Raw genomic sequence first — 13319 nt, forward strand, 5'->3', positions numbered from 1 at the left:
TATGTAAACAAATATTTGGATGCAATATGGTATTCAGAATGACAATATTTTAAACATTTAAGCCTGGAATCAGAATCATACTCCCAGACATTAGTGCTATGGGTTTTCATTAAAAAAAAAGCTTTTAATCAAAATTAATCAGGCATTAAATATAGGTCATGGTTGACCATTATCATTTATTTGTGGTGTATCGAAAAGTGGATTGCTCTTGTAAAATATCAGTATCATTGATATCTGAGAAATGGAATGATATAAACTTATAAATGTTAATCAAGTGTAAATTGTAGGTCATTGTGACCCAACTGAGTATATTAATATGCAATTTTGTATTGTTGCTAAATCATTGAGAAAGAATCAAAACACAAAATTTACAACAGTCATTCATGCACGAAATGTTTTTGAAGGTGACTTAAATGGTGTTGATCTGTGTTAAACTATATACATGGGCTGCACTAGTGAAGTTTTTCTGTTTGAGATCCATCAATAAACTTAAATATTGCCTTATGTTATTTAGAATATGTAAAGAGATTTTAATACTATATCTGTTTTCAATTATAAAACTTATATTTTTTATAAGGGAGCTAATGAATCTATATAAAGAACAGCAGACACAAAGTGATAACAACAAAAGTCAACAACCTTTGGCCTGGGAAAAACAAAAGCTTTCTGTAATGTAGTATCTTTTTGAGTTATAATACACAGATTATGACATAAAATATCTTTCTTATTATTGTAACTTTTCAAAATAAGCAAATCAGTAGAAAAACTCACTGAAAAACAATTAGTTCTATCATTTTAAAAAGCTTATAAAAATAATGGACTTTTTATATCTTTTATATACAAGAAATCAACATTTAAGCAAAAGAACTTTGGATGCATAAACCCAGGTCGCTTACTAAGAAGCTACGAACAGTGGCATCATGCAGCACTGTAGTCAAGACAAACACACATGTATAACACATAGCACTATTTAGAACATTTAAACTATCACAAAACCACATTGAGACAGTCACACAAACAAACAAATATAAATAACCTAATCCATCACAATATTACACAACAAAAAATTACAGCACTATAAACATTTAAACAATCTCCTCTCATAAGCAGCTTTTGATATTATAATAGAAACAAGGTGTGGAACTGATTCAGGAAAAAAATGGGAAAATTCTTACAATAGAGAGAACTCCTAGGTATAATTCTTACAAGACAGAAAAGTCTTAAGTGTAATTCTTACATAAGAAAGAACTCCTCTGTGTAATTCTAACAAGAGGGAGAACTACTAGTTGTAATTCTTACAAGAGAGAGAGAGAGAGAGACCTACTAGGTATAATTCTCACAAGACAGAGAACTTCTAGGTGGAATTCTTACATGAGAGAGAACTCCTATTTGTGATTCTAACAAGAGCGAGAATTCCTAGGTGCAATTCTAACAAGACAAGAGAAATCCTAGGTGTAATTCTAACAAGAGAGAGAACTCCTAGTAGTCCTAGGTGTATTTTTTTCAAGAGGGAGAACTACTAGGTGTAATTCTTACAAGAGAGAGAACTTATAGATGTTATTCTTACAAAAGAAAGAACTCCTAGATGTAAACCGAAGTGATTATCACATTCTTCTATGGAGATAAATAAAACATAGAAAAACATCAAACACCTCTATTGGAGGTTAACTGAAACATATAAAACCACATTTTATGAATTTTACGAACTTTGCTCACTTTGTTGATATTTCATCAAAGGGGAGAAAACTGTGTAAAATCTTCTGAATTATTAATCAAAGGACATTGTATTGTTAAGACAATGAGAAATGCAAGGATTAATGTTTTTCTCCGAGCACTGCCTATGTAGAGACCACATAACAAATTGGACAATTTTTATGCATGTAAAACTACAGTAAAAAAGGAATGTCTGAGAAATATATATATTCAGGAAACTAGCTCACCATATGTTCTGATTATATAAAAGGCACAATCTTTTTTAAGGAATGAAATACAATGCATCAACCTTATTAAGAAATAAAAGGGTCAATTCATTGGATTCCAGAATGTGTACTTTGCTTAAAACAACCTACATGTATAGTTTTTGCACTAAAGAAATTTCAGCATCCTAGTAATTTCATAAACTTCCTTCAGTAAAGATTGACATTACTAGGTAATATATATGAACGAGACTATCAACCAAACCATGCTTACCTGAACACAAGAATTTCAATTTCACTGTTAATCCATAAAAAGTGTGTTCAAAATACTGATGTCATGCACCTACAGTGAACTGGAGGTAACTCTTATCAATTTGTTTTATCCTTTCAATAAATATCTGGCTTCTTTTTTTGTAGTTGACATGTAATCAAATATTGCTCTTATATATTGTATTATTTAATATGCTAAGCAGAAAAGACTCCATAAGTCTGTTTGACTTGTGTCTTATCCATTTGTATTTTGGCAAATAAAATATGTTTAAACTAAATCAAACATTAGGTAAAATTATACTTAACTAAGACCATCAGAATAATTTGTATGTATTTTCATGAATCATATTATTTACTTTCATTTACAAATATTTAATTCATTTACTGACACATAAGTTGATACTTTTGACGTGCATGTCGGCAAATAGGAATTATTTCTAATTATATATTATTTCCTTTGAAATGAAAAGTCATGATGCAGCGACGTTTAGTGACACACAAACTAATCTAATGGCCTTAGCAAGCATGTAATATTGACAACATAGACTGGCAGGTGAATCATTCCTCTACAAAGCTGTGAATATCTGAAAAGTGGTTAGAAAAGTTAGTGATAGCAGGTCTTAGCATAGAATTCAGTTATCGAAGCATGTGGTCATGTTGTGGTTTGGTCCATCCAAAAATGGAAATTAAAATTCAATAAATTGGTTCAAATCCATGCAGTTATGTAAATTAACTTAAAAGATCATATAAAAAAACGATCAAAACCTCTTTATTTTTTTTTAAAAGGTACATTTAATACCTATATTTTCATAAAAATCATGCTTTAATATAGCAAAACCTTATATTATACAAAGGAAGAAAACACATTTGTAAATGTTACAAAACAAAAACGAGGTTTGGTCATTTGAAAGAAATGGTACAATTCTATGCCAAGATAATTGTGAAGGTTAATTGTCAGAATTATGGTCTGTATCTTCCTCCAAACTTGAGAACTCCTAAAGGAAGAGAAAAATAATGAAATACCATTAGTATATTGTGTTCATTGCTAACACACAAGGTGATCATATAGATAAAGCAAACCATGTGTAAAACAAAAATTATGAATTATCTCCCTTTCTAACTGGTAGGCCCATAAAAAATATAATAAGTAGATAAATCTAGAAGGGCCTAATTGATAATTTATGGCAATGATTTAACAGGTTCTTTACAAAAATCAAAGAACTATGTATATCCTGTATGCTGGCTGAAATTTTGAAACTGGTTTAATAGTTAATGTTAAATAAAATAGCAATACAGCTGTAATACATAATAAAAATTTGTCTAGCTGGCCAATATGTTAAAAAGTTGCATCACACATGGTTCTTATCCATTCAACATATGTTTTGTTGTTGTAAAAGGTAATATCATAACATAATGAAATCTCATCACTGAAATTATCACATTATCAGAAGGGAGATAACTCAAGATATTTTCTTAGGTTTAAAAGTATAATGTTAGGTATAATAAATGCTGCTGTTGAACATTTGTCGTTTTATGTGTTTCTACTTAATCTTTATTAAGATTTTTGTGAGTGCAAAGTGACTAAGCATTGTGGCATTAATATTATTAAATAATTTATAAAAAGGTTTTGCTCTTTCACAAAAAGCACTCTTAGCTAGTCATGTAATTAAAACATTAGTTTTAGGGGATTGCTCCATCAAAACATGTAAGCCAGGGAAAGCACTTCGAAAATTGTGTAACCATTCATGGAAGCAATTTAGAGACCTGCATACATATAAAACTTGTACACCATAATATTTCACACACATCCATAGTGAGAAATTCAAGTTGCCTTCCCTTGGTCCTATGTATGTTTTTATGGAACAGCCCTTAGCAAAAACTAGTTTTCACCTGAAAATGTTAAAAAATCAGAAAGGTAATCATTTTGATCCACTTCAGACTATTTTTTCATACATAGAAAGACTAAGACCAAAATTTAGAATACGGTAGAAGGCTGTAATAGAATTAAAATCATCTACAAACTAAAACAAAGAAATCTCTACCTAAGGCACAATCTTTGTGACCAACTTTACACGAAGGATATTGTTATGATTCAGTGAACAACATACATAAAATTGTATTCTGATAAGGCTTATTGGTTTGAACCAGGCAACTTATAGAACAACAGCCTATCTAACAGAAGAAGACTGTCATAAAAATAGGAATAACTTTTTTCTGAAAGAATTTTCTATACAATGACTTAAAAAAATATGAAATCCACAAACCTCTTCATCCTCTTCTTCCAAGGTATTCTTGCTTCCATTACTAAGTAAATCTAAACTTCTAGACTTTCGTAACTGGGCACTGCGAGACAGTCGATTACATAACGATACTATCTTCAAAGATTGCTGAAAATTAATAAGACAGAGAGTGACTAACAATGATACAAAACTTCTGAGAAATTGGAAATAAAATATATTCTGATACAGAAAAACATTTGCCTAAACTATATGTATAATGTACAATCAATGGTCAAACAGATATAGCTTTCAATTGGCTAGTTGGAAATGAATCGGTTAAAAAGTTTTTTGCAATAAACTGCACAGCATGCACACATAAATAACATTCATTTCTGATAGCTATTTATTTTTCTATTTGTTCTATTAGATTGACATGCTCTTTAATTTCTTTGTGCCTTTTAGTGTTATCTCCTGAATACATACTTCTCTGATATGTTAGACATGCAGTCATTATTGAAAATATGCATGAATTTCTACATCTATAATATGCCAGATCATTTTTTTGCGAAAATCAGTCAGAAATTCTTCCAATAATATTAACTGGTTAATAACTGTCTAAAATTAGTTCTTCTTGTCTATATACTAAGTATACAATCACAAATTCAAATCTTGCTGGACAACATGCCTTACAATATATTATTTTATAATTTAGAACATTGGTGCCTGTCAAAACTTATGGGTTATTGAGTGACTCAATGTCTGAAAGTATGTGCAACATAAATGCCCTTGCAAAAAGTTTGTGAACTCAACAAAAAGTTCAATTTTCTTATTCTTTTAGGACCACAATTCTGTTAATAGCTGAAGAAGGACAGTGACAATAGACTCCATCTGTATCTCATTATTACAAATAGAGACCCATAGCAGAAAACCATGTCAATATCTGTAGCAAACAAACAAACAAAAACACGCAAACACACACAAGACCCAAGGCGGTAAAAACCTATGTTAACCTGAGAAGAATGCAATCTAGCAACTTAACACAAAGACCAGATTATTGTCTGCAGACAGAAAAGTGAATCACTTACATTTCAGAAGTAAAGGATAAAATGAAAGGGCATAGCCATCTTTTCCTGCTATTTATTTATTTTTTTAGTGGTGCAGTATAAAGTATCACTTTCAGAGTGATGTTTTGTAAGGCATGGATATAAAAATAAAGAAATATGGTGTGATAACTAATGAATCAACACACACACAAACACACAATATAATCATCTCATACATAAGCATTTGCATAGCTGATTAATTGCTTTAACAGAATTTGTATGTGATTGTTTTTGAAAATCCAGGGCTAACCTCCGTCAGCCATCAGACACTTTTTAAGAAACCAAGTGATTGATTGTTGCTTAAATTGATGGAAAATATTTCGTGCATATTAATGACCCAAACAAATTCAACTAATTGTTGGCTGACTCCTTAGGCCTTAATTTCATAATAATAATGATTTTGACCGCCATACATTTCTGATTTGAGTATACATCATACAGCTTATTTGATATTATCAAGAGGCGACTTTCATTTTATCAAAACATTATCTCCTTATGATTATAACATACAATCATGTCTTTATTTTTTTATTACTATTTTTTAAAGATAAAGTGTTTTTATAATATAATACCTTCCACCGTCTTCTAGCTAAGAATGCCTTGAGATGTTCTATATTTATAGTAGAAGTTCTTCTGATGTCTTGTTGAGTTTTCTCTTTTGGCTGAAGAAAATTGTTAGTTTAAAATACATGCTTGTTAATAAATTATGTTTGAACAATCAATGAGTCTATACATTTAAACAATAACTACTGCGGATTCCTTATTATTTGTTGGGTACCAATTGTCATGGATTTTGTGGGTAAAAGTAAACCATGACATTAAATGTTCAACGAAGAATCAATTTTTTAAAGGCTTGTTAGCAGACTTTGCCAAAACCATGACATAAAATATCCTCAAATATACAATTTTTCCTACATACCTGAAAATTGATACCCATGAAAATAATTGAATCCACACAAATACTAAACCAATTTACTGTATTTTATCTCTTCTATGCAAACCCAATAAATTTCAATCTTTTGTGTATGAAATAAGGGTTTCAATCTGTCTTAGCATTGAAGATCCATTAAAATTCTTCGATCTAATGGATCAAGCTTATTTAAATTAAGTCAGGCTTCATGATTAGATAATAATTTCGACAACTCCAATATCAAAATAAACCTTTTGGCCTTCAATTAGTTCATGATTTAAATTTATAGGAACTCAGTAAATTGATTTACTTGGACCTATAACTCAAATACTGGTTATCAAGAAGTTATGTCCAGCATATGTTCACTGAAATCTAATCATACTGATCACTCCATGCTAACATACCAACAATGTAAAATCATTCCTTGACATGCATATCTATACACTACAATTATCTCCCTTAGATCATTACATAAAGACACACTTCTGGAAACATTAGACTATTGCTCGATAATATATGAATAAAATTCTGGTTTTTTTTGGAAGTCTGTGGAAGTTATGCTTAGATAAATCTTCAATTGTCATTATATGGAATATATAATATATCATTGAAGAAACCACAGTAAATGTTTTGCACTGGTTTTAATCATAAATATTAAATCTTGGATGTGTATGTTTTTTATAGTTTAGAAATTTTACTTATAGAAAGAATGTACAGAAGTTGAAATATCTTTTTTTTTATATCATGGTTGAAAAGTTGTATTAAGATGTAATACAAGTATCCTTACGGGCAATACAATTTTTGCCTTTTTCCAAAACACACACACACACATATATATGTATTCTTGTTACATTCCTTCCTTTATAACAAAATGCATAGAACATTACTAAGAATGTTGTCCTTTAACTTACTTTAATCCATGGATGCTGTAGACAAGACTGTACTGTGCCTCTTTTTCTGTTTAATGAAACAAAATATATAAATGTAGAGTATTACAAATCTTGAAATCTTGAAATTGAAATAGACATTTTATAAATATTACGGAAGCTGAAATATTTATTTAGCCAATCATTTATGATCTTGAAAGCTTGTTTTTTTAATTTAAGATGTTTTCTTTGATTAAATAGGCAGAAACTTAAATGAAAACATTTACATACCCATTTTAAAATAAAATGAATATGTCCAAAAAGTAATACTGTAAATTCAGAAATTATTGCATGCATCTATTATTGCGATTTTTCAAGAATAGACAAAAATGCCAGTTTAATTATTGGGATTTCGAAAAAATCTGCATTCAGGTCTATGTTTCAGTTATCAGAATGCAAGTTCTTATTATTGCGATACTCGCCCAGTCGCATTAATAAAAACCTCGCAATAATTTCTAAATTTACAGTATTACTATTTAAACAAAATACCCCTAAGAGCCTGAGTTGCTCACCTTTCAAAATATATCGTGTATTGCTGATTATTTTTTGCTGTTTTTGGTTCTACCTAAGTATTATAGTTTTCAAGATAACACACAAAACCTGAAAATGACTAAAAACTCATCATTTAAGGGAATTATCTCCTTTAATTTAGTTTTCGGTCATATTGGCATTTTCGTAAGTCTTGTATTGCTGATCTTGTATTGCTGATCATTTTTTCTATTTACAGTTTTAACCTCTCTATTATAGGTTTCAGATTATAGACAAAACCTCTAAAATAAATTCAAAGCCTGCATCACTTATCATGCCTGAATTTATGTTGAAAGTCTGTATTTTGAAGGTTTAACTATTTTGTCTTCAGTACATCCATCCATATCTCTTATTTTCCAATCTTTAGAAGAGAGATTGTGTAAAAAGGCAAGTCTTGTTATTCCCAATAAAGATACTGTCTACAAATTTAAAACTCAACAATCACAACCAATATCCAACAAAAATAACCAAAGTATTACCTAGAGTTTTTAACAAACAGTTTTTTAATGAAATCTTTGGCTAAATCACTAGTAGAAGAGAAGTATTCATCATCAAACTGGTAAGATACAGAGGTAATGTTCTCATATGTCTCCTGTTGTTCATCTCCTAGGAATGGAGAAGCACCACTTAATCTGAAAACAATAAAAAAAAGTACAAAAATGTTTCTGTGATTAAATATTATCAACAGTCTCAATTGTTAACTATATAAAAACATTTACAGGAACTGTTAAGAACTCAAACTAAAAATAACATAAAAGAGAGGCGAAAGATACCAAAGGAACATTCAAACTCATAAGTCGAAAATAAACTGACAACGCCATGGCTAAAAAGAAAAAGATCAAAAGACAAACAACAGTACACAAAACACAAAACAGAAAACTAAAGACTGAGCAGCACCATAAAAGCAGAATTAGCCATACCTGAAACTTCAAAACTTGTAAGTAGCAAGTCAGACAAAAAATTTCAGTCAAGCACGAAAAGTAGGTTAGCAGAATAATACCTATAAAAGCCTAAATTAAGTTACATAATCTAAATTCACTTACGTTCTCACACCTGACATATAAATATTTTAGCTAACCAAAGTAAATGGGCAAGCTGACCTAGTTTTAATAGAAGGATAATAGATTGTTCTAGTTTTAACTTATTTAGCTCCGTCATAGTGTAGTTAGATGAATAAAACTTCACCAGTCCATTAACATTGCAATTTAAGTCAGGTGACCTAAAATTGGCGAAATATATTAATATTCACTTATTCAATTCCTTAAATCGCATATACATGTAAAAGTTAAAAGATCATATCCATGAAGTGAGACTTGGGAATAGGGATTCTACCACTTCATCAAGTGTGATACAATATTTCTCCACTCGAGACAGTTAAATTTTCAAATTCAAGATGTGAGGCTTGCCAAGCTTTTAAAGTATTTAAAATCAAACTGTCTAGTATGTAGAAATATCATATTGCACAAGATTCAGTGGTGGTATCTGTTTCTCTAATGACTTTTGGACATTGATTTAAACAAACTTTTTCACTGATCTGCAAAAAGATGTGTTCTTTCAACGTGACATCATCAGACATGGTCATTTTTTTTATCAGGATGTCACAATAGGAAATTCAGGGGAAAGCAAAAAAAATTGGACATTGTAAAAGAAATTTTACCCACGAATAACTGAGATCAAGTAAACCATAAGTTGGTTAAAAAAAATAATGAACAGGTCAGGAAAATGATATTTCACCTACGAATTAGAGAAAGCTCAATAAAGTGAGAAATGTAGACCACTGTGATCTTTTTGTCTTTGGTACATGATGTTTAAATATTTTTGCGTTCAAAAATTTATGTAATCGATTTAATTAGTTTCTAGGAATCTGCTTTTACAGGCATAGACTTTTTATCGTCAAATACTCAAAATACATCAAAATCTCTTAAAACTATCAAATACAGTGGCAAAAACATAGTATTTGTTCTTGCCAGGTGAAAAATGAGTAGGGAATTTCTGTAAGTATGTCACACATGCAAAGGTTGTTGTATTTATACAAAAGACAAAGAATAATTAAAACTCATCTTGATAAAAAAAAATGTCTAGATTAGCCCCTGATATGACATACTTTTTTCTGTTTGTGTACAATATATATACCACCTTTCAAAGGTCTTCTAATTTGTACAGTGTATCTCAAGTAACAGATAAAAAACACTATTAAGGTGAAAAAATAACAACATTCTTATAATGAGTGCAGATTGTCTGTTTTGTAAAGGTAGTTATAACTTAAATTAAATTCACCAATATTACATTGTATTTCTATTTTTTTTTCTATTTTATTAAGTTACTATTAATAAGTTCCATACAGTATTGATTTTAGTCCATTTTAAATGCTCAACACATGATTGTATTTATTAATTGCATAACTGAGTGCAGCAATCAATAAATTCTTAGCCATTCCTTTACAATAATCAAATAACAACCCTTCTGATAGAATCGTAGGCACAATATCTGTCAGTTTAAGCATGGAAAAATAATTAATGTAGTAAATTTCATCATTATTACAGATCTTAATACTTCCTATTAATGAAAGGAAGTGCAGTCAATGAAGGAAAGGTTTCCTATTTCACAACTCATTAAAACTTTTCACTATGCAATAGTATTATCAACATTTGATAAAAAAGTAAGAATAGGAAAGGCTTCTTCACATGTGGAAGATGCCAGAAAAATAATTATAACAATTGTTACAAACAATCAGAGATTAATTCCAAATTAATTACTGAAACAAATTACTTTGCATATGGAATACCATTTTAAACAAATGTAACATATAAACACCAAAAGATCTACACAAATCTTGTCAACTTATTTGTAAACAAACATTTCATCAACCAACTGATGATTTTTGCATACCATCCTCAAATAACTAACAAAGGAGAAGGTATGGTAAGAGCAAAAATTTGACTCCTGCAATTGCAAAAAAAATAAGTTTTAATGTTTTGTGAATATCTGAAGGATGTTATTTCATAGATTTATATTACTTTTTGATTTTAAAATTGTGTACAAAAATAGCCTTATACCTTTTCCTTTATACATTGCTATAAGTAGTGCAATATATGAATGCACTTATTCACAATGGAAAATTGAACATTAATTCAAAATTTCACGATGACTGGCCCAGCAGGACAAAAGTTGTCACAAAGAAATTATTTTATCTATGTGGACTAAAATATCTACCACAGTGATGATAGCATCATAGATTAGTCAAACTTGTCTCAGAATTTTTTGTCTCTAATGGACTAAAACAACTGATGTACCAATTAACATTATAAAATACCATATTAATATAATACCAAAAAAATAAATCAGTTGTGTTTATTATCTAGTCTAATTCTAAGGTAAAAAGTCTAGTAAATTTTCAAAAGAAAAAGTATATATCTTACAATATATAGGTAATAACACCTATACTCCACATATCTGTTGCTGAGGACAAGGGCTCATAACTCACTATTTCTGGGGCTACAATATAAAAATGAAAACATTGCTACATGTAGTTCGAATTCACAAAAAATCTAAAAATGTACAAATAAATTTGATTTTAAATTTTGAAAAATGTAGTATTATTTTCTTTGTTTTGGCCTTTGAGTTTTCTATGATAACAGGTTAAATACATGCAATCCATACTTTTTGCTACGGTAAGCAAGGCATTTTCAGTTACAAATCTCTGAGTTGAAAAAACTTTCAGTACAAAATCAGTTTATTCATATATGTTTCATTATGATAAGTAAATACAACTGTGTGAATAAAAAAATATGATGAAGGATAAGACTTGAAATTACCTCAATTCTAGTCCACAATACTTTAATGTAACAATATTGTTTATAATTATAGATTATCCATGGTTTTTTAAGAGAGGATGTTTCTCAGCTACAATCTCATCGAAAGGCAGCAGGCCTGAGATGAGATGTGGCCGAGAAACATCCTTGAGTTTGAAAGACCATTGACAATCTGTTTATCGCTATTTTGCCTTTGACATCGTTGATGTTTACATTGACAACGTCACGTGCGCCCTTAGTTTCTGACGATAATTTTCCATCTCAAGCGAGAAGCATGATATAATAATCACAAAAAATGATCAAAGGAAAAATGCACAAAATAGCGATAACCTATATTTATTACAACCAAATATTCAGTGATGGTATGTTTAACTTTAGCATTACATTTGTAAAGTGATAATTTAAACACAAAAGGCAAGTAGGTGTGAAAATGAGAACAAAATTCGTTGCACTTTTTATTATTTTTTGTTTCAACCAATAAGCGTTGTTGAAAGCAATAGTTATTAAATGAATTTGTTTGTGCTTATTGAGATACCGGTAGTCTTACTGAAATTAGTCCTTTGTTAATTTATGTTGATCAGTGTCATTTTGCTTAGTTTTTTCTGTTACCTATTCTAATATCAGACTCTGACTTCTTTTAAACTGAGTTTTACTGTGTGTTTGTTTATTCTATATATGCTAGAAGTATAGGGGAGGGTTGAGATCTCACAAAACATGTTTCACTCCGCCGCATTATTGCGCCTGTTCCAAGTCAGGAACCTCTGGCCTTTATTAGTCTTGTATGTTTTTTTTAATTTTGGTTCATTTATATGTTAAAGAGTAGTGTGAAGTCCATTATCTCTGAACCAGTATACATTTTTGTTAAGGGGCCAACTAAAGCCCGTCTCTGGGTGCTGGATTTTCTCACGGTCTTGAAGACCTATTAGTGGCCTTGAGCTATTTTTTGCTCTTTAGTCGAGTTGTTGTCTCTTTGACACATTCCACGTTTCTATTCTCAATTTTATTAACCTTATGTGGTTTTTTCAAAAATGTTTGTGTGTATTTATTATTGCTATTGGTGTATATTTGACAAAGCAGAAAGATTTGTTCTCATTTCAGGAAATGCTGACTACAACTGTTGTTAAATGTGGGTTTTAATTTTTGTGAAACCTATCCTGTCGCAATTTTCCTCAAAAATTTTAAAATCTAAAATATTACAAACCAACAAACTCTGCAGTCCCCATCATGGCCCTGACATCAGCATTTGGTCCAATTATCTGAGCAAGTCCAAAGTCTATCAGTTTAATACTAGTGCTGTTCTTGTTCAGTAACATGATGTTTTCTGGCTGAAAGCAAACAAACAAACAATATTTAGCTTTTCAAATACTTCAGAAATGCCAATATATATATATACATAATATAATTCGTCTAAAATTTACCCCAACAATGTTAGATCTTCAAATTTGCGTTAGCATATATATATATATCCCGCAAATTTACAGATCTAACATTGTTATATATACTCATGCATGAGTTCGAATCCCGGCCAGGGAAGAACAAAAGATTTGCTTCCGCAAATTTACAGATCTAACATTGTTGGGCTGCTATTTAGAGGAATTCTGTACACAGAATGTGTTTTCAGCCTTGTATCACCAT

At 30.1% G+C, this 13319-nt stretch overlaps 1 protein-coding gene across 6 annotated transcripts in view; it reads right to left on the reverse strand.

Annotated features, from left to right (window-relative positions):
* LOC127733238 (death-associated protein kinase 1-like) overlaps nt 1-13319 on the reverse strand; it is a 90174-nt gene that overhangs the window by 49730 nt on the left and 27125 nt on the right. For 5 of the 6 annotated variants that reach the window (XM_052242549.1, XM_052242546.1, XM_052242550.1 and 2 more), the window contains exons 4-9: nt 12886-13009; nt 11292-11367; nt 8352-8504; nt 7330-7375; nt 6081-6170; nt 4451-4573 (exon numbers count right to left, since the gene is read on the reverse strand). In XM_052242549.1, coding sequence (XP_052098509.1) covers nt 4451-4573; nt 6081-6170; nt 7330-7375; nt 8352-8504; nt 11292-11367; nt 12886-13009 — 612 coding nt within the window. The remainder of the gene's footprint in view (nt 1-4450; nt 4574-6080; nt 6171-7329; nt 7376-8351; nt 8505-11291; nt 11368-12885; nt 13010-13319) is intronic. The other variant, XM_052242547.1, reaches the window with a different exon arrangement.

This window comes from Mytilus californianus, unplaced genomic scaffold (assembly GCF_021869535.1).
Source record: "Mytilus californianus isolate M0D057914Y unplaced genomic scaffold, xbMytCali1.0.p SCAF_3, whole genome shotgun sequence".
NCBI lineage: Eukaryota > Metazoa > Mollusca > Bivalvia > Mytilida > Mytilidae > Mytilus > Mytilus californianus.